At 37.1% G+C, this 22293-nt stretch overlaps 3 protein-coding genes, 1 long non-coding RNA gene and 1 other non-coding gene across 8 annotated transcripts; 3 read left to right on the top strand and 2 right to left on the bottom strand.

Moving 5' to 3' along the window:
- Positions 1–1476: 1476 nt before the first annotated feature.
- Positions 1477–8424, top strand: LOC135676995 (putative protease Do-like 14). The gene is made up of 10 exons (XM_065188794.1): positions 1477–1676; positions 1749–1850; positions 1954–2121; positions 2215–2336; positions 3547–3758; positions 4104–4185; positions 5851–5993; positions 6518–6635; positions 7624–7725; positions 8066–8424. Exons 1-10 carry the CDS (start codon positions 1568–1570, stop codon positions 8192–8194), a joined length of 1287 nt encoding a protein of 428 aa, XP_065044866.1. The 5' UTR covers positions 1477–1567; the 3' UTR covers positions 8195–8424.
- Positions 8425–9029: 605 nt separating this feature from the next.
- Positions 9030–11225, bottom strand: LOC135676994 (uncharacterized). Of its 2 annotated transcripts, none has more exons than XR_010514513.1 (3): positions 10800–11225; positions 9499–10492; positions 9030–9425 (listed from the first exon to the last, which is right to left on the bottom strand). It is a non-coding gene; the product is annotated as an uncharacterized LOC135676994 (long non-coding RNA). The 2 variants fall into 2 exon arrangements; XR_010514514.1 differs by having other exon boundaries at positions 9504–10492.
- A 4726-nt stretch (positions 11226–15951) lies between these two features.
- TRNAT-UGU (transfer RNA threonine (anticodon UGU)) lies at positions 15952–16023 on the top strand. The gene has a single exon. It is a non-coding gene; the product is annotated as a tRNA-Thr (tRNA).
- A 395-nt stretch (positions 16024–16418) lies between these two features.
- LOC103989350 (calmodulin-like protein 3) lies at positions 16419–17134 on the top strand. The gene has a single exon (XM_009408167.3). It carries the CDS (start codon positions 16619–16621, stop codon positions 17069–17071), a length of 453 nt encoding a protein of 150 aa, XP_009406442.2. The 5' UTR covers positions 16419–16618; the 3' UTR covers positions 17072–17134.
- A 151-nt stretch (positions 17135–17285) lies between these two features.
- Positions 17286–19397, bottom strand: LOC103989351 (transcription factor bHLH153). 3 transcript variants are annotated; one of them, XM_065188790.1, is made up of 6 exons: positions 19250–19397; positions 18436–19192; positions 18296–18361; positions 18136–18201; positions 18011–18058; positions 17286–17889 (listed from the first exon to the last, which is right to left on the bottom strand). In XM_065188790.1, the coding sequence occupies exons 2-6, from the start codon at positions 18541–18543 to the stop codon at positions 17764–17766; spliced, it is 414 nt and encodes a 137-aa protein (XP_065044862.1). In that variant the 5' UTR covers positions 18544–19192; positions 19250–19397; the 3' UTR covers positions 17286–17763. The 3 variants fall into 3 exon arrangements, with proteins under 3 accessions (XP_065044862.1, XP_065044864.1, XP_065044865.1); XM_065188792.1 differs by having other exon boundaries at positions 18436–18579; XM_065188793.1 differs by having other exon boundaries at positions 18436–18576; positions 19250–19388.
- Positions 19398–22293: the final 2896 nt, after the last annotated feature.

The raw sequence follows: 22293 nt of genomic DNA, 5'->3' as shown, positions 1-22293 counted from the left end.
TCAAGCCTGAAACTTCAAATAACATTATTAATAAAAATTAAAATTTTAAATAATTGATAAAATTTTGAAATATATATATATATATATATAATCTATTAATTCATAATGATTAATCTAAGTTTATTGAGTAGATATTAAAAAAGGTAACATATAATTTATATCAAGGATTGAAATATCATATATACCGGAGTTTCGATATTTTCTCAGGTACGATACGGTATACCGTTCGATATATATATATATATATATATATATATATATATATATATATATATATATATATATATATATATCTTATAAGTCAATAATTCTTATGTTTATTCCTTAGTTTAAGCTTATCAGCATATATATTATAATAAAATAATTAAATTCGCATTTATGTTCTTGTAGAGTTAATTATAGCTGATTGTCACTTTAAGACTACATAAATAATGATGATAATATTTAAAAAATGTTATAATTTTATACCTTTTAGTTAAATTACCTACTAGGTTTTTGATATCTTAAACTAAGGAATAAATATAATAATAGTTTAATTATAAAAATATATTTTTTATCTGTTATTAATTATGTGAAAAATAAAAATATTTTAATTTTTTTTAAAAATAAATTACGAATATAAGATTCAAACCAAAGACCTTTTGATAAGATATCAAAATCTTTATCACATAGTTTAGTTAACATCTTTAGTATTTTGGATTATGTGACTAGTGCTTTATTTATCGAAGATATATATTTTATATAAACATAAATATAACATATTAAATTTTTTTATAAGTAAACAAGAAATGAATGGGAACACACATATAAGACAGATAATTTTGGTATAACACAGCTTGGATTAATCATTGTTAATTAATAAATTTCCAAAATTTCATTGTTTATTTGATTTCTCAATTTTTAAGGTGACAAATGTATAATAATGTATAACAATGTTAGTTGAGATTAACCATACTGTATATATTATTTAAACTTATTAAAAATCGAAGTATATAAGGCAAAATCGATTTAAAATAAATTCTTCAAATATAAAAGGAGAAATGCGTCATAAAGCTATCCAAATATTCGGATACATTGAACTACTTTTCAGTTTTCCAATCAAAATATAAATATAATATATTAAAAACTCCTTAAAGGAAACAAGAAATCATCTTTATGTTGCATGTTCTGTCTATGCCTAAATTAGTGGGACACGTATAAGGCATTTTGTTATTAAAGTATAATAGGTTACCTTCATTAATCTCTTAGATTAATCATTATGTTAATTATTATCATAATTATTTAATTTCTTATTTTCTTAAAAAATAATAAATATATAATAATGTTGGTTGGAATTTCAAGTTTGACCACAACAGTGTATATTTCAATTTATATTTTATTTTAAAAAACAGTTAATTTTGGAGACAAAATTATATTTAAAAATAAAAATATTTGTAAATAGAAACAGAAATGCGTTATAATGCAATCAAAATCTTCTGTTGGCCGCCAAGGCGGGCGGGAGGGGAGAGGGGAGAGGGGAGAGTGGAGAGGTGAGGGACGGAGTGCGATCGCTCGACATCGGGAAGCCATGTTCCGTCGCCTCCTCTCGCCGAACCCCCGCCGCAGTGCGGCCACCGGCCTCCTCGCCATCGCTGCCTTTTACGGCGGCTCTTCGGACGGCCCCTCCCATCGCACCAGTAAACCCCCCTCTCGCTCATTTCGACGATTTTGTAGCTTCTCACATTTGTTTCCCCTCCCCCTTTCGACAGATGTAGGCGTTTCGATCTCTGTTCCTCTGCGGCATCTTCTGTCGTCGACATCGGAGATCTTCTTGCGAGACTTCGCTCGGCCATCTCTGTTCTCGATCGGAGGTTTCGGTTTCAAGAAATGCTTTATGATTTCTTTTTCTTCATTTTTTGCTAGTAGCTTTGGAGTTGGCTAGCCTTTTGACTCAAAACGTAGGTCTCTATCCAGGGCGAGCTCCCGCCGCGAGCCCCTTCCCTGATTCGGATTCAAATGAGGAAGCTTTGGGGAAGAATCACGCTGATGCGCCATGCTCCGCTACATCCACGGAAACGAACTTCATTGCTAAAGCGGCTGCATTAGCTAGCCCTGCCGTGGTGAACATATCCGTCCGTAAAGGTGAGGAGATTTTTTTGCTTCGGGTTGTGTCGATCTACAGGATCTACTTTTGGTTTCTATGGGATGATAAGTTCTTTTAATACGATTCTGCAGGTGGTCTGATGTCTTCAAAGAGTATTGGGTCTGGTACTATAATTGATCCTGATGGGACGATCTTGACGTGTGCACATTGTGTGGAGGACCTTGATCGCAAGAAAAGGGTCTGCAATGGCAAAGTAGAGCACAGACTGACAATATTTTGTGAACTTTTCTCCTTAAATGAACTATGGAAATTTGTGGGACTTAAAAGGAGCTCTGATCTATAATCAATTTGATGAAATAGTAAAGTAGGCATTATTGTTCACATATTATTGTAATTTAGATTGCACGATTGCTGAGAGTTTGATGTTGCAATTAGGATTATTTTGTTGGACACAAGTCTGAGGCCTTTTGTTTAGCATGACGTTTTAGTCCTTGCTGGTTATTACTCATCTATTGCAGTTCATTCTTCGTAGATTTTGTATATGCACATAGTTTAACTATGTTTTCTTGTTGACTATATCATGCATGATGAGGAAATTTATACGTTGAACTTTCTATTTAACTTCATGAAATTGATATCATTTAAATGATATAGACATATCATGCCAACTTAGTTTGAAATATGCTCAAATTATTCTTTTATCATAATTACTGTGCTTTTCTCATCTATGTTTGTCAACTTTATAATAAATTTTGGTATTTCTAGTGAATAGGAAACTTAAGTACTCAACCACTAATGATTTCAACCAACAATGCTTTGATTTTTTTGTAGTGTCTTCTATTTGTAGTGGTGAATATGTACTATTCAATTATGCTTTTTAATCCTTATACTTTGTTATGCATGTATATTTTGGGTAATCAAATATTGTCTATGATGTTTTCTAATTTTGAATTGTCTTTGGGCATAATTAATTTGTCTTTTTGTATTGATAGATACTCATGAAAAAGGCCTAGAAAAATTAAATGCTTGAAGTTTCTTCAAAAATAAAAATCTACTTACAAGAGCTAGGCTTGTATGATCCAAGTTTATTGTTGGAAGAGGGCTTAAACAAATTATTTTTTTTCCTCACAAAATCAGCATCAGCATAGTTGTATACTTTTGAGAACAAACTTGGGCCATGTCATGGCCCAGTTATTTGGGACCTGGATAAGGTTTGGCTTTTATGGAGTCATTTGTAAACCAAAAGCCTTGCAGCTGTCGGTCGCAGACCACACTAACCCTTATTTCATGAAACCTATTTAATATTTGATTTTCTTTTTGGTATAAAAATATTGTCTTTCGTAGAAAGAAAGGGCTACTTATTTGTTTAATGTCATTCTGATATCTTTTCAGTCATCAGTTCAATAAATAATTTTCCTTCTTGTCTCTGGTGTTACTTACTATCCTTTCAATAAAATAAATAGGTTGGTGTTACTTTACAAGATGGTCGTGAATTTGAGGGCACTGTCGTGAATGCTGATTTTGTTTCAGACATTGCTGTTGTGAAGATACAATCAAAAATTCCACTACCAGCAGCAAAACTTGGAATGTCATCAAAGCTTCATCCAGGCGACTTTGTTATTGCTTTAGGTTGCCCACATGCTCTGAAAAATACCATTACATCTGGCATTATAAGGTATTTTAACATAGAATTCATATATTTATTTCCTAATTTCTATTTTATCGTAAGAAAATTTTCTCATTTTCTATTAAATATTTAAAATTTAATAGGCATGTTATTTAAATTGTTGTAAGTTGACTTGGAATTGTTCTCCTTGTTTTGACTCTATTTCAATGTTGTATTTTAAGCTTGTGGCTTCGATGTTGACTTTAGTAATATGGGTTTATGCTGTCAATTAAGACAACCTTTTGGTTTTCCCTTATTTTGGGATTACTTTTATAGATTTATTTTGTCAAAGAACACCCTTTTTTTGGTTTCTCTCTACTCTGAATTCTTTTTCGCCTTTCCTTTTTTATGTAGCTGTGTTGATCGTAAAAGCAGTGATTTGGGTCTTAAAGGAGTTCAAAGGGAATATTTGCAAACAGATTGTGCAATTAATAAGGTGAGACTACCTGTTCATTCACTTTAACATTGTTTAATAAGATTTATGCCATGTTGTTCATTCCATTACCTTCTCATGAACCTTTATTTTCTTGGTTGAATGAAATATCAGTTTTGCATTGCTGAAGAACATAATTATTTATACAGTCTCTTCTAGTTATTTTTGAGCTGGGATCCTATATTTTGTGAACATCCTGTATGAAATGTAAGGTTGGATTAAGTAAATTAGGGCCAATTGTGAAAGATAAAATGTTTTCATATAGTTTGTTCTTCAAGAGATAGTTAACCTATGGGAGTCTTTTGTTATTCAGAATATCATTTTAACGGAAGCTTTGATGTCTCTAAAAGCCATGTCAGCTAGCATTTTTGTCGTTGACTTTTGGTGGTCATTTAGCAATTATGTAAGTATTTGTTGATAGATTTAATGAAAATTTTTAAATACAAACTGAATTTGGAAAGTTTGTGAAGGATAAACAACTGACAGTAATTTGAAATTGTAGTATTGAAACAGAATTTTAGAATTTTTTTGCCCTAATTTTAGCCCAGATTATATTTGCTCCACAAAGTCCCCAGTTTTTATTATATGAATGCTACTAGAAATCTATAATGTTGATTTTAATAACTTTGGAACCTTCAACTCTCAATATTGTTTGGTTATGAGAGGGTCTGAAGCAATATTGAGCAGCTGTTGACATCATAATTTACATTTTTTTAAGAAAAAAGGCAATGGGCATGATTGTTCTTGATCCTTCTAAATCATTATTTCTGCTACACACAATTAAACATTTCCTGGACATGATAAAAAATATCTGACATACATCCCAGCATATGTAGAAACCTCAATAGTTATCTAGTTTTTTTTCAGTAAGTTAGAGATGGATAAATACATACATTAAGGTTATCTCTGCTATCTTAGTTTTTGGATTAACAATCAATCTTTTGTTCTTGATGCATCTAAAAGAACGTTCTGGCTGAAGGATAATTCTACTTGCAATTTCTGTTTTACTCTTGCGACTCCATTTATCATGTTTTGCTGAATTGCCTTCTGTACCACCTCTTGCCTGTATCACGTGTTGCTGAATTGCCTTGTAAATTATCTGGATCCTGGATGATCATTTTTGAAGTTTCTGATTGAATTTAAGAAGGTTGATGCATCAGCTCAGATGGAGTATTTAGTAGCTTTTTAAATTCTTAGGAAAGGAAGGATGGAATCTTGTATGGGGTTGTTTTAATCAGAGAAAGTGAGAAAACCTTAAATGCAGCTCCTTCCTAGAGAGAGAAGTTTCCTAAAAAGAAATTAAATTATTTTTATTTCTTTTCTACTTCTGTTATCTCATTATTCCTTACAGTCTTTACTAATGAGATTCTGATTGTCGTTGGCCTATCTTTGCCTAAAAAGGAAAAGAGGATAATTTCTATCTGATCGTTAAGAGTGGCTATTGATTTGTTTAGCTGCTACTAATATACTAGATAGCTAGTTCTTAGTTCATCATTGTCTAATTTTATTAACAAAATCATAGCTCACTCTTTAATTATCTGTACTGCAGTTTTTGCAACTTGCAAGGATGAAGGGTTTGCACTAACATATTTGATTGTCCAACCTGGTCCAACTTTTTTATCATGATTTGTGAAATAATGTATGATCTCCTTATGTGGCTTTCTGTAGGGAAATTCTGGAGGACCCCTTGTGAATCTTGATGGAGAGGTTGTGGGTGTTAATGTCATGAAATTTGTTGCAGCTGATGGATTGGGTTTTGCAGTGCCAGTTGACTCAGTTGTCAAAATAGTGGAGCAATTCATGAAGAATGGGTATGTTCTGCCTGTTTTGACTTATTTTCTCTAATTTTATGTGCTACTCCTCTTTGGCTTTTTTGATTGATTTGCTTAATCATTCTTTGTTAAATTTTGAATGGCGTCCTATAATGAACATCCTTATCAAAGCTGGAACATATTGATTTAGCCTACTTTATCTTGGCCACGTGACTCATTTATATTGTGGCATGACATGTTGTCTGCAGTTTTGAAAAAACCTAAAAGGATGACACCGAGAAGATGATATGGTAGATAATGTACCAGCACCAGATCTATGAAATTTATTCAGCTTGCAGTTATCTTATGTCTTGCCATATATTTGCAGCAAAGTTTGTTGGTTTTGATTATCTTTTGATTTATGTGTCTTGATCACTTGTATACCATTTTGTTCACGATGACATTACAAATTATGATGCCATTTTTCTTATCTTATTATCCCGAGAACACAATATATTCTGAATTATTTCTGTATAAAATTTAAGCCTTTGCATCTACTCACTAACTTTATGTTGTCTGTACAGAAAAGTAGCTCAACCATGGATTGGACTGAAGATGCTCGATCTTAATGAATTGAAAATTGCACAGTGTAAGGACAAAGATGCTTCGTGTCCCGATGTAAGGACAGATATTGTGCCAGTGGTAAGTATTGTAGAGTGACAGTATGCTATTAGAAAGCGGAGATGTTTTTTGAGTCAGGATATCTCTTTAGTGCTTGTTAGGTATCAGAAGATAACGGAAAAAGAACTGGATCTGAAATTGGGGTTTGCTTTAAGAAAATTGGGTGATTTGCCAGAAAAAAGATGCCTTGGTAATTTTGACTTTCATCATAGACCAATGACCAAAAAGATGCCATGGTTTCATTTTTTTCCTTTCGAATGACGCCCCTTAAAAATCACATCTATTCCCTAACTTTTTGAGTGGTCGGACACAGCTTTGATAGGACAAATCGATTTAAGATAGGAAGTATGGAAATTTTGGGTTATAACTCAAGAAAGGGTAAAATTGGAGGTACATTCAATTACTGTTCAGTAATTTTTTATACCTAGATCATTTGTAGAAACCCAGGGCCTTTTTCTAATAAATTTCCCAACTAAGCCAAAGTGAATACTGCATTGATATTGTTTAAATATGAATTTTCATTCATTATCATTTTTTCCCACTTTACCTGCAAGCATGTGGAGTTATAGTTGGTAATGAAAAAAAATGTATGGGTTGTATTTTTTCACAATAATATGTCCTGGGGACAGATTGTCCTAAAGCAACAAATGTTAGCTGATTGTGAAAAGTCAGCTGAAGACGGATTATGATTATACCTTTTCAGTTGACTCTCCTTTTGAGCTGATTGCTGCTATCATTATACATGAGATATGCCAAACAAATTTTGCTTCCTACTATTCCACCAAAGATTATACATGTTCCATGATCTGTACCTAGTATAGCATGTCTCTTATCATCAGAACTGTTCAACTCTTATTTTTCTTTTTTAAATATGCATGACAAAATCTTAGATAAGGCATTCATAAACTGTGGTCCAGACAGGGTTTCATTTCTTGGTAACTCAAAAGTTTTTCTTATAGAGATTGGAATTCATCTTCATGCTTGAATCTAATAAATGATACATTGTCAGGTTTTCAAGGTAACTCCCGCATCCCCTGCTGACCGTGCAGGATTTCGACCAGGTGATACAGTCATCCAATTTGATGGCAAACCAGTTCGAGAAATTAAAGAGGTACTGCCACTAAGATTTTAGTAGAAACCAACCCATAAACAATTTGCAAGCTTGAATCATGTATGAAGGCAATTAGCTTTCATTCTATAAGAAATTAGACTGAGCACTCAACTTAGATCATGTGCTTTGATCAACATCTGAAATCCCTGTACTTCATGATTGGATCTTATTTCCCTGTAAATTTTATTCAGCATCCATTTTGAAACATGATATCTGTCGTTTGATATTTTAGTTGATGGCACATACAAAAGGATGTAGATGTTGATGATTTAAATCCATATTGATATAATTTACCTGCAGAGTTGAAATAACCTAATAACAATTTCTATTTCTTCTGCAGATTGTAGATTCGATGAGGGATCAAGTTGGGAAGCCCTTGAAAGTGCTTGTAAAGAGAGCAAACAACAAATTAGTCACATTGACCGTAGTGCCAGAGATGGCAGACATGGATAGGTGCAATGCTGCATGAAAGCTGCAGGATTTCTCCAATAAAACAAGCTCAAGTACGTATATATCACATGTGACACAGCATAGGTAGAATGGTGCAGGAATTGAATAAAAGATTTAGTGTTAGAATCAATGTGTGTAATTGGTTTAGTCACATCTGTTAGGTGATTTGTTATGAAATAGAATTAATAGTAGTTTGTGAAGTTTCCTGGTTATTTATAAGATGAAATAAGATGCTTTCAAATTTGAGTATACACCTGCCTTCATTCGAGATTAATTTTGCAAGTGATCTTTAACATTATTAATCTCCGATAACTACTAAATATCTAATTTACATTTTTAGATCATTTATGATTCATGATCATTTTGTATTTCTATACATTTCTTTAAATCAAATAAATCGATCCTCATCATGATAAGAAATTGTCAACATGACTTCTGGATGGATGCTATTGTTAATATTATATACTATGCATGCCAAAATTTCAAGGAATGTTATATGCTATAACAAAATTTACAAGTATAAACATGTTATCATCAAAATATGTAAGAATAAGAGTTGGCGAGAAGCCACTTAACCCTTGCTGCAGACTCATTGTCAAAGTTTGATGTGTTACACATGGTATGCAGTATCGAATGGTACTGTTCGGTATGCCCTGATGTATCGTTCGGTACGTCCTTACCGTATCGTACCGTACCAAGCCAGTCTCAAAACATCGGTATGATACGGTATTGCATACCTTGGTGTTACATAATCATCCATCGAGATCTTTTTTTCTTTTGTCTTTTTCAATTTCTACCTATAAAATTCGATAATTTTGGAAAGAAAATAATATATTAATTCGATTATACAATAATAACAAGTTATTTAGTTATTTGAAATCGACGACATGATTCTTTTTGTTGTTGAACTCGTGTATTTCAATGTAAGCTCTTCATCAGAGAACCTCACTTACACCTTGCCACAAGCCTTGGATCTCATCCTATCCCAACACCATTTTCCTGCTCCACCAGGCTTGTTGAGAGCAGAGGACAAAGAGATGAGAGACACAAGAGTGGGATGCAGTGCAAGAATAACAACAAAGATGCAATGATTATTGTTGTCTGCGTTGACCAGCTTTGAGTCACTTTCTCATGAAAGTTGACATTCTACTTCTAACGTAGCGCTCGTTTGCATGTTTACATGGATCATGCAACATCCCAACATCATCATCATCGTCATCAGCCCCTCTTCAGTATGCCTTCAGCAACCCCTGCAAACAAAGTCGTTTTTGGTGGTAGGTTGACGAGCAGCTAAGACTGTAGATTGAAGATGTTCTTGCAGACCTTACAGTAGTTCCTGTTCGGTGGTGTCCATAACGCAGATTTCTCAGTACATGCAGCAGGAGAAGACTAAAGACTACCCCCCTCTGCCATGAACAAGACAATACCGAGACAGAGTCCCCTCAATTGCATATGGTTTGGTCCACCCACTACAAATAGAGCCTCCGATACCATTTCCAAATCGAATGTCTTGTGACCAACAATATGGCTTCATCATCGATCTCTTGCATATTTGGATTACGGTAACGCTTGTCAAGCAGAAAGAAATGTTCATCGTCTCTGTAACCATAACTAAGAAATCCTTCTTTGCCTTTCTTGGATTAGTTTCCGTGGATATGATATGATACAAATACCTCATGTACAGCAGAGTGACCACATTTCGGTTCCAATCTATCATAAACTAGTAATCACCACTGTAGAACTATCAGTAGAGTGAAAAAGACGTAGCTCAAATCCCAACATTTCTACAAGGAAGAGGAAGTAATGTTTCTTATGTCTGAGGGCATGAAAGCTAGGATCATCAGCACAACAAGTAGGCCTATAGGAAGCAGAAGCAGCATCGAAGGTGGCGGCGGCAGTGGCGGCAGTATGAGAGGCAGTATCAGCAGAGACACGGTCAAGCAGATCATCACGACAAACGACTCCGTGCTGAAGTAATTTGTAGGGGAGCCTCTGTGCTCTGGCTCTCGAGGTGGGTGCCTTCTGCCGTCTGCGTCCGAAGCGCTCACCAGCCTCTTCGTCCTCCTCCCTCTGCCTTCCGTCGAACCGGCTCGATTCGGTTTACTATCAATCTCATCCTTTCGTGTTCTTGACCCTGAGCTCAAGTGGTTCATGGTGCGTTTAGGTTAACGCAACAAGCACGATGAGGTCGCAAGTTATGGCACTTCTCATGAGATATGATGGTGTGATGGCCTTCGCTTGGGTTGCAGACAACTCGGTGGTCCGAGACAGATTTTTCCGGGTTGACAGTACTCAATAGGCTCAGATGTTAAGTTTCCTGAAACAGGAACAAATCGAGAAGCTTCAGCATAATGGAAATTTTGATCTTGATCCAGCAAAAGGCCAAAATGCAACCTCAAGCACATGTTTGATTGCAGAAAGCAAGTATACAAGTGGAAAAGAACTTCAAAGCTGCTCTTTTCAGATCAAACAGATGCAGGAAACCAACTATGTTCCTTCAGGTTGAACAAATCGAAAGAACAATGGTGTGAGAAACAAATGGTCTCTTTGAGGAATCCATGTTGCTGCAGAGCCTCCAATCAGAAAGCACTTACTTCAAGAAAAGCAGTCGTCAGAAACTATACCTCTCAGTTGTTCCTTGGAAACCACTGCACAGGCTGCTGACTTCCTTAAAGAAACTCTCACTCAAATCCATCACGCATCGGACCAGTTGTGCTAATCAGGAGGGAGGGAGGGAGGAAATCAAAGAAGCTTAATGAGAGGGTAAGAAGAGGGGAGTATGGTGAGGAATGCAAGTGACAGGAATGTTTGATGAGATGTATGCTTCAGAGGAGAAGACAGTTCCAGTGAGGCTGAGATGGACGGATGCTGCTTTTCTTTTCTACATGAGTTTGGTGAGAGGAAGTCTGCAATCTGCCTTTGCTAATCTGTGGGAGGATGAGGGAAAGGAAGAAGAGGTTTGAGACTTTGGGGTGGATACACTGCATTCTGTCCTCCCAGGTCTCGACTATTATTCACCTCATGCAGGTGGTGGGGGATGGTGAAGTATGCTTCTTTCTCTCTGGGAGAAGGGAAGCCAGTTTGGTGTGTAAGGTTCTTCTCCCCTGGCCATCTTTCATTTTCCTCTAATCCCCTCTTGTCTCTTTCTACATCATATCACCAAGCCACAACAAGACTTCCATTCCCTGGTCCTTGGGCTTTCATAGGATGCTCCATGATGTGGCTTAAAATAACTCACTTTCATATATATCTATCTAAATATAATGATAAGATTACTTCTTTATGATCTGGATGATGGAGTTATGAGTCATGAAAATTAATTTTACTTTCTTAACATTTTTTTTGTGCATTGAAATATATATATATATATATATATATATATATATATATATATATATATATATATATATATATCCTGTTTAAAATGCTCAATTGGATAAAGTAGGAAGAGTGCCTTGCTCTAGTTCTTTGTCCATTCATTTCATTGTCTCTTCTTTTGTCTTTGTGTGATTTCCTCTTCATGTCAAATCTTATGAAATGAACAAAAAATTTGTCCTGTTTTCTCAAGAATAGACTCTGGCCTTGTTTGATGAAATTGCTAACTATATATGTTTTGATTTCATATAATTTTATTTTCCCTGGTTTGACTGACTCACCTAGCATAAGACCTGTTGTCTTATCCACCCACCTTTAGGTTGAGTTGGTAGAGTCTGCAATTACAAGTCAAACATTGAAAGATTTTGTCATGGTATATGTTGCAGTGAGCTTTTTATTTTAATAGCCAAGAAATGATCCAGGAATTCACTTCCTCAAAAGTGTTTTTTTTGCATCTCATCAGATTGTTCTCAGCACATACCTTTCAGCAGTACTTGATACTATTGTTAAGCCCTTCAACTTCTGATTCTCCTACAAACCTTTTCCTTTTGTTTTGTTTTGGTTAACACAATTGCTAAAATTCTACCTTTTGGTAGTTGCTAACACAATTGCATCTCATCTTGGTATGGCAAGTTAGACATTCCAAGATGTTGCTGCTTCATTGACCACTCTTCATCTACAACTTGGTGATTTAGTCTGATCATGTTGAAGTTGCAGAAACCAAACAGGACTCTCTCTCTCTCTCTCTCTCTCTCTCTCTCTCTCCCTCACTCATGTGGCAATTGGCACCAAAAAGTCATTAAAAGGAAGGTGAAAAAGGACAAGGAGATGTGGGGAAGTTTAGCTGGAAAGTGGCAGGAAAGATGCTGCCCAAATGGCTTCAGTACCTCTCAGCTTCCGTATACCAATTTGCATGTTATCAGAGATCGATGCGTTCATCCATGGAACGGTGGCTCCCAAGCAGCTGCCAACCTGCTTTCCGTCTTCTGCACACTGCTCCTTTCTTCTTTCCATCTCCCAGCAAAAGCTTACAACTTCCTACTTTCTTGATCCTATTTTGGATTTATCCAAAGAAATCCAACTCACCTTTCTTCTTCTTCTTCGGATATAAATGGAGAACAACTGTTCAAAGACCAGTATTTTTCTTAAAAGATTCAAGTACAGATTGTGATTCTGAAGCAGTGCCTACAAGAAGATAGATACAATGCCATAAGAAAGGAATCAAAGAACATGAATAAGGAACCACAAAAGACACACAGATTGTCCAGTGACACTGTACCTATGTGTGTCTCATTGAGTTTGGGCCACTGACTTGGTTGTGCAGTGTATTTGTTTTGTGCTTTTTCTTCTCTTCCCTGTTCCTTGAGCTTTGTGGTATGGACTTCCCACCATTGCCTGTAGAGAAATCCAACCTACAACAAACTGTTAAGACTACAAATTCTTGAGATTGTTCTGGCAGACTACTATTATAATTCTTTAGGGATTTAGTTCCATCAAACAAGGACATAATCTTCTTTAATGGGTGTACCAAAATAAACTGTGAGAACAGTAGAAGAGGGGTTGTAAAGCCATTCAACTTTTTAGTTAATAAATTTTTTCTTCTGTTCATTGCTCTGTTTTTCTTTTCTATATTATCAAAAGTTTAGTTTCTTTCTCCTCTCTTGTTAGTTTATTCATATCCTCAATACCAACTCCTTTTAGGAGACAAAGGTCAAATTAATGATTTTGTTCAAAGTTACTTGGGTAAACATTCATATACATGTATGTATATCCTTCAAAGCCAGCAATTTGCATACTTATCCATCTAAATTAAAGTTTTCACATATATTAATATACCTCTCTAACCACTAAAAGCTTGCAAATAAACAAAATCCATTAGCTACTATGAATTGGCTGTCTGTTGAAATTATAATTTACATCAATAATCTTTAAAACTCATTATATACTAAAAGTATTTTTTTCTAATTTTAGATATTTTATGTTTTTAAATATATTTCTTTATATCAATCTAGCTAAAGTTAATTACACTCAGAATTGGTCTCTTCAAGATCAAGAAATAACAAAAGCAAATTGCTTAAAACAAGTCAAAAAAAAGGATATCCTGGTCAAGTTGTGTTCTTTGTTCCAAAAATGGTATTTTGTCAAAACTGGTCTAAGTATTTTGTCATCTCAAGAGATGTGATCCTATTCCATCCTTTTCCCATATCATCCATTGAACCAGCTTAAGTTTCAACCTTGAAGGGGCAGCCCTTGTTGAACACTTGACTGTAGCAAGTCAACATGTAAGGATTCCAAGACCATTCATCTCTTTGAATTGAGGTCCAATTTGGTGCTTCATCATCTCTTGTGACTTCATTCTTATCCATTCAACTCAATTTCCCTCCTGCCTGTGAAGTTGGAAGTTAGACAAAATAATTCATTGACTAATAATTAAGTAACTGTTTGACATCTTAAAAAAAAACAATTTATCTAGTAACAAAAGGATCCTCTTGTGACAATGAAAAAGAATAAATAAATCCAACTTGATATTGATAGGATTAGAAAAGGATTAGATGATAGCTCAAACACAAAGGGATTAAATTGAATATTTGTGTACCAACAAGCTATAAGATATACAAGATTTTCCTTATTCAATAAGGTTGTGATTCTGCCAACATTGGTTTGCTCTTTCCACAAAAAAAGGGTTTAGCAGACTGGGTATGAAAGAAGAACACTAATTTAGGAGAAACCTTGATACAACCTTATAGAATACATCCAAACAAACTCTGAGAAAAGATACATGAAGGTATATTTTAGACAGAGAAGATGGTCTGTGTCATTTAATTCAGTGTGTAAACAGGACAGATGTCTCAGAATTGTGTTAGCATCATCCTCTGCAATGTCCATATTGAGTCCATGATTGGAAAGAAATAGTAGATTGGTTTCAAAGGATGATCACCATTACTGAATCAGGGACCCTCAAGTCAGATTTGTCTTAGATTATTTCAGAGAATAATTCAGCACAGTCTCCAATCATTGTGGCTGCTAGCAATATGGTCCCCAGATCTGTCCATGAGATGAACCTGGACTTAAGGATCAACTCAACAATCATTTTTTCCAAACTCCACTTGGTCTTTTTGTTGTGTTCCAAGCGTTTATCAGTTCATACAGATTGGTAGATGGTAGGCACATGAGACAAGAAATTTACACAGATGTATCAGCTTGTTCTTGTCACTTTTCTGTCTTTGGGTTGCTCATACAATGTGATGGCTTGTCACAGCACATTTTGGTGAAAAAGAACTTGATATCTTGCTGATCCAACATGGTATCAAATGGGACCAACCAACAAAAATATCTAATCCAGGATCTTATCTTCCACCATAGTTTAGTAATACTCACATTGAACACAATTTTCTGCTTCATTGCTTGCTTGGTAGTGTTGAAGCACATTAGAAGACTTCAAGCAGGAAAACCAAGCAGGATAAGACACATGCAATCCATTAATCTTATAGATCTCCAATAGCTGCAATGACAAAACTGCAATCCATTAATCTGAATTCTGAATTCTGTATCCTAAATTGCTTTCATATCTTGAATGAAGATTTTCACTTTATGGTATCATTCAATCATAACAAGAAAACATTGATAAAAAGAGAAGCAACAGCAAATGACATCTATTGTCAAATTCATTCAGGAGCTTCTCATTATGTTTTGCATCTGATGCAGCAATGGTATGGGACAGAAAAAGGTCATAATCTCATAATGCCTTATTTCTTGCAATGTCTTGCTTGAATTCAGAATCATATATGGAAGAAATCATGGCTAGGAATTCCAGCAGGTTATTTTTCGCTGGTTCTCTGCCTTCAACTGTGTATCATGAAATGGCACAGTGTGCCAAAATCAGTGCCCAAGACCTACACTAGACAAACAAGGATTGCCAGTAATAGCTCCACACACCCAAAACTTGTTTGTAATGGATTTGGGAATATTGTCATTTATGCTTTCCTTCCTCGGATATTTAAATACAGAAAGTATGCCACCCCATGTTAGGTGTCAAAATTCAATAGCTTAAAATGGACTCATCACAATTAGCTGTGTGGAATTGTTCAGAGAATATTTCTGAAAATTATCATCTAGTTAGCCTCTTGCTAGACAAACACCTTCAACTAAACTGAGAGATCCATTTATCTTTCAACATTGTTGCAATGATCTTAGAAAGATCATTGCAACAATGTTTGTAAGTTCATTTAAAGCCTCTAATGTTGTTCTTTTCTCTTTCCTCTTTCTGAATGCCACATAATTATAATCTGGAGTTAGTAATCATCTAATTTCATTTAAATCTCCATTAATCAGCTTAGTGATGATTTAAATTAATTGTTTCTTTAGAATATGATTCGTATTTAGTGGACCAAAATACCAATCGCCCTTATAGCTCAGTGGTAGAGCGTCAGTCTTGTAAACTGAAGGTCCGTAGTTCGATCCTGCGTGAGGGCAATTTGATTGTTGCTCTCCTATTTTTGTTGCATTCGGAGAACCACAATTATGTTGGTAATTAATCTTTACAAAATCTTTTAGCCATCCCATAATATTCGTGAGTGGATTTAATTTTGACTTTTTTGAGGACCCGATTCTCCGTCCTACGATGCCATACTCGCCGCATCGTCGACCGTCCGATGAAACCGATTAAGATATTTTGCAGGGACACCGCAAACGCCAGCCCGCCACATCCGGATCCCGATGTGGATCCGAATCCGACAGCCGAAGCGCCAGCCCGCCACATTCGGGTCGGTTCCGTCTCCGGATCCGAATCTGACGTCCGTCTTCGGCCGTCCGGCTTCTTTGGCGCATTCCGCGCTCCCCCCAGTGGCTCCCTCCGATGGTCGCCCAACACAGGACGAAGAGGAGGAGGAGGAGGAGGAGAGACATGGCTTCCATAAAGCGGCTCTACGCTCACCGCCTCTAATTCCTCGCCACCGCTCAAGTGCCAACCATCTCTGTTCCCTAAGAAGCTCACCTCTGTTTGCTTGCCTTCATCGATCTCCGCGTCCTCCTCCTCTGGACCTTCATCGTTTGTCCCACGGCGTCGGGGATGGACCCGTCGGAGCTGAGGCGGGTCTTCCAGATGTTCGACCGCGACGGGGACGGCCGCATCACGAAGGCGGAGATGAGCGGCTCGCTCCAGAACCTGGGCATCCACGTCCCGGAGGTGGAGCTCGCGGCGATGATGGAGCGGATCGACGCCAACGGCGACGGGTGCGTCGACATGGAGGAGTTCGGGACGCTCTGCTGCAGCAGCATGGACGAGCGGGACGAGGAGGAGGACATGCGCGAGGCGTTCAACGTGTTCGACCGCAACGGGGACGGGTTCATCACCGTGGAGGAGCTGCGGCTGGTGCTCGCCTCGCTCGGCCTCAAGCAAGGCAGGACCGCGGAGGACTGCAGGAAGATGATAAACAAGGTGGACGACAACCGGGATGGGATGGTGGACTTCAAGGAGTTTAAGCAAATGATGAAGGGGGGAGGATTCGAAGGCTTGAGTTAGTAGCATTGGCTGCCGTGGACGGAGATGGAGAAGCTCTTTGTTACATAGGGTTGTAGATACTGATCAGGAAAGATTCTTCTTTAAGAAAGAAGACAACAACAAGATCTTGAGCTTTTGGCTTCATGTTGATCTCTTCTTTGCTTATAAGTGAATCGATTCAATCTGAGTTCCTCACAATCACCAAACTAAAGTGATTCATATAAAATTGCCCAGCTAACAAGAAGTGCCTTCATCTCTAGCATTTAGTTTTGATCCATGGCAGACTGTACTGCCTTCTCAGAAGAACCATGTGCACTAAATGTGACATGAGCTTTTCTTACTAGCAATACAGAAATCATAACATCCTTTTATCATGCAATTGTTCAGATCTCCAGTTGCAGTGAAATCTGCAAACTATAGGGCTCTATGCAATCTCACAGCTTCTACTTGAGCAAATCTTCCTAGAAGTGCATGCAGCTGCTTCCAGCATCCAGTGAGAGGCACCATCATGGCATATACAAACATGTGTAATATATATCTGAGCAACACTGAATTGAGTGACACTGTAATGGAATTATCAGGTCCGAAGAGGAAATGAATTGGAGTTAGAATCTCAATCAAGCAAACAAGTCGACACCACTTCCCGGCTCTGGAGAAGATGTTTCCTCAACCTGCAGATGCAGTCACCGATATTAAGATCACACTGTTGTAGTTTATGGTGATCTGTTTGAGTTCACCGGCGCCCATAGATCGGCGCCATTGCTTTGAGCAATTCTGCGTGTGGAGGCGACCGGCACGAGACAGAGGCCACGGCTTCTTAGGCTGTGATGCTCACCTTCCTAGATTGCATCGCAAGAGATATGAATCAGCATAAACGAATGCCAAGGTAAGGATTATTGTCTCCTGTTCTTGTACTTCCTATGATGAAGAGCGGAGTAATTGATGGAAGAATTAGCTCACCTCCATCTCCCCCGTCACTGTCGTCTGCAGATAAGGAGCGCTCAGCACCTGCCATGGACACAGCTTTATCACCGAGTATGATTGCTGTTGAAGCATTAAGAGAGAGGAGGAGCCAAGGGTAGAACCTGGAGTTGATCATGCAAGAATTTGATGTAGGCAGTGGCCTCGGAAAGAACAGATGCTGTGTCCGACTGCGTTCACCAAAACCTTTTGCTGTTGGCTTTCCAACACAGCAATCTCGAACAGAACAAGAAGTGGAGAAGGTCAAGTTGATGTCTCTCCTACCTTTCCGAAAGGCGAGACCAGCTGTTGCAGCTTCGACACTCGCTCTCCGATCTTGTCCTTCTTCTCCTGGACACCAATCTTGACCTGCTGAGTACAGACATCAATCTCATGGAAAGAGAAGAGGAGATGAGAAGACCAACCTTGGGAGGGACGGCAGCTTTGAGCCTCTTTTCTCCACTCAAGTTGCCAAGAACAAAGCCATCGTGGCCTCGTCGTTTGTGATCGACCACTTCTGTCATCATCATCATCTTCCTCTTCTTCCTCCTCCTCTTCTATCTGCTCTTCTGGTTTGGAGAACACAGTCCAGTGTTAGTCATGTGTTAGAGAGGACAAGTTTCAAAGTCAACGAGATCCATGAGAATGAACTCAAGCTTTGACAAAATGGTCTTGCTGCCTCCTCCAATTCTGTTGCACCTGTCTTCCTGTCTCTCTTCCTCAATTTGTTTATTTGGATCTGCCATTGATGCACTGAACCTTCTCCATTTCCCCACAGGTCTGAAAACTTAGGGAGGGCATAGACCAATAAGACAAGAGCCCATGTTGACTAAAGCTGTACCACCCTCTGTGCTCTACCATACTAAGCCTCAACCTACTCAAGATTTGGCTCTTGGCACCTCAATTCTGCCACTTCTCCTCATCTGTTTTAATCTCATCTTCTCTGTTGTTGGAGTTCAAATCCATTAGCTAACCTTAAAAATCCATGACTGCAAGCAACAGGAATGGCATTTATGCTACTGTGGAAGTACTATGAAGTGGTCGACCAGTCACTGTCCTCACATCTCATCCTTCCCACCATGCTAACAGCTGACAACTATCTGTCCTAGTTATGAATCCCGAGGTCCACAACTGGTGGTGTGGTTGCTCCTAATCTCGCTCATCAAAGTTGAAGGCTAATAGCTGCAAACAGCTGATGATGAGTTCTGGTTCAAGCTAAAGATCAAGAACAAGACTTACCAAGATCCCAGGAGAAGAGCTGTGTGAAAGCCCAACAAGAAGCAGCTTCAGGAAGAATCAGATCAGATTGAAGACATGGGAGCTCAACACCTTCTGCTGCTGCTTCTATCCATCCAAATCAACCTCGACAGTGAGAGGGAGGAGGAGTGGCAGATATATACAAACAAATTGCTTCATGGAATTCTGTGACAGCTAATATCCAACACAGAGGAGGGCCCTCAGGCTTGATGTCATCCTCTAGATTTGGTCTAACTATTGCCTCTTCAGACTTTTGTCTCCCACTGGAAATTGATGACAAGGTTCCAAGGTTTTCTTTCAAACATCAGGTTGCAGGGTAGTCTGAGATTTCTGGAGAAGTTTGTCAGGGCTATTTATTGCAGCATCAAATTTGGTTTTTTTGCCTGAGCTTGGATTTCTATAGGTGTTTAACTCACAGTTTAAGGGCTAAACTCCTGTTGGTCTTGCTTGCCTGAGCAATTCATTTTGGATTGAGAGAAAATTTATAGGTTTATGATGAACAATTAACTATTATGTAGTTAATATGAATGATCAAGATTTATTATGTTGATCTTCACGAAGAAAAATCATATCATTATACAAGAATAATATTCATAGTATAAGAAGATTATTTCTCTATTGATCTAACCAAACCTCTAGTTTAAATTCCATTGTTCAGTTTCTCTCATAAATTGTCCTATATTTACAATGCTGAAGCACAAACATAGCTATCAAAGTTCTAATAGAAAATTAAAACTCAAGTTGACTATATTATAGTTTCTAATAGGAGTTAATACAAGTAACCTAAAAGTCAGCATTTTGACTATTTCATGCCAATGTTTAAATTCCCAAATATAATTAAGAATATAAATCAGCATATTTCATCTACTGACTTAGTCCTCAGATAAAGACAATAGTATTCAAAATATTAAGATGGTATCATATCTAAAAGCCTTGTAGTTAGATTGCAACTACTTTGTAGTAGTTGCTAAACCTCATCTTAATAGATTTGGTTGATTTAATTTATAATCTCTTGAGTTTGACTACATGAAGTAGCAAAAAATATTAGTAGGTATAAAAAAATTAAGAAAATATGATGCAAATAATTTTCTATGAATTGGAACATTCAAAGTATAAAAACTTGTATCATAAATTTGTGCCAGTGATAGGGGCACAAAATCCTCACAAGCAAATTTCAACTATTGCTTGATCTCTTCAACTCTGTTTGGAAGACAATTCCTGTTGGTATTGGACCATCTTCTATCACAATGATATAATAAATTTGCCAATCTTAGAGAAAATATTGAGGAGAAAACCTACATGAAATTTTGAGTTATTGTATCTCTCTTCCAATCATGATAACTTCTTCATAATCCAAGCAATGCAATTAGAGAATGAGTTATGATATAAAAGTAAGATTATTCCTCTGTGATATGAGTAATTAGGGTTTGAGTAACTCTATTTATTCTAAGAAAAAGTACTCTCCCTTCTGAGACACACTCTGTTTTCCCATTGATTGATGCTACATGATGATGCACTCATGAGTGTAGAATATGCACCAAATATGTTGAAATAATGCTTTGAATAAGCCACCACACCCTCACCATAAAGCTTTGTTTAATATAAGCTGGCATACAGATCTACTAGTGGGTGATGTATCATTAATAATTATTCTGTGCATGGACAAGATAGATTCTCCTGCATTTTAATACTGATTGCTGATCTCTGCAAAAGGCTCTGATGAACGCAATTTTATTGCCCAGTTTAAGATGAAACAAAACATTTCAGTGTCAAGATGACCACTGATGGGACCTTTCTCCTCTCACAAACTCAAATTTATTTGTTAGGCCTTGATTGCAGTTTTTTCAGATATTTGGAATAGAAAAACATGCAGGTTCTTTTGAGCTCTGATTGAGACATTTGTGAGAGAATGACAACCAGTAGAAAGAAGGAAAAAAAAGGAAGCTTCTTCTCTTCTTCCTCCTGTCCTATCCAACCATTGTTAGATTGTCTGGCATTTGGCCAACCAGTATCTGATCTTTTGACAGTCTGATGGCTCTCTAAACACAACAAAATGTCAACCTTCCAATCCTCTGTTCTACCTTCATCCTGTTATGATGTCCAATTTGTCAAGCAACACTAAAAGTTTGGCAGTATCTTGGAAGGTGACAAGACCATGTTACATGCTTACCTTATGTTTCTTCAGTATTGTATTGATCATCGAGAAAGATTTATCTGATATGGTGCATGATCCATTGGGGTGAAGGAATTAGCTGTCACTGTGTGTAATTGCAGATCATCGACTTCCTTGATTACCTCTGTAGATGGCTACTTCTCCACAAATCTCTTCCAACCTTGACTTGGTTGTAACCAAGTATACTTATCATCACATTGCCAAACATGCAGCTAACTGAACTTAATCCATTCACAAAATAATATGAACTGATCATGTTCTTTTTCAGCAAATGTAAGTTCTTAGGGTAGGTGTCTAACAGCAAAAGTGGAGAACCTGAACCAGAGAACTCACATCCTTGGTGATGTATCAGAGCACATACACTACTGTCAACATAAAGGCAACTTGAACTCGACTCTCTTCTTGCCAGAATTCAGGTCTGTTGTTGCCATGAAAATAGCATCAATCATCAATGTTGGAGATGTGAGTGGTGTGTACTCCCTGGAGAAGAAGGCAACAGGACATGGGACCTATCACCTCTGTGAGATTGTCCTGGTTGCAGTGCTGTTTGGTAGCTGGTCAGAGATCAATTTCACGGACATATGACTGCCATTTAATGAGCTGGATTTGTGAGAGGCTAATTATCAATTATCGATATCTTAGTTTTTAATTTAAAAAATGAAAGTGAATATCTAACCCCACATCTTTCATTTCATTGATGAAAATATAAAAATATTAGATAAAATGATAATTTCAATGTTTCGATTGATGATGATGGATGACGACGTCGTCGGAGGTCGTAGGTCGTAGGTCACTATTGTAGATGAGGAAATAGAATGATGATAAAAAATAAGGACCACTTGACATCTACATT

This window comes from Musa acuminata, chromosome BXJ1-6, assembly GCF_036884655.1.
Source record: "Musa acuminata AAA Group cultivar baxijiao chromosome BXJ1-6, Cavendish_Baxijiao_AAA, whole genome shotgun sequence".
In the NCBI taxonomy this organism is placed as follows: domain Eukaryota; kingdom Viridiplantae; phylum Streptophyta; class Magnoliopsida; order Zingiberales; family Musaceae; genus Musa; species Musa acuminata.
Note: the sequence above shows the minus strand (reverse complement) of the source record. Positions and strands in the feature narration are given on the sequence as shown.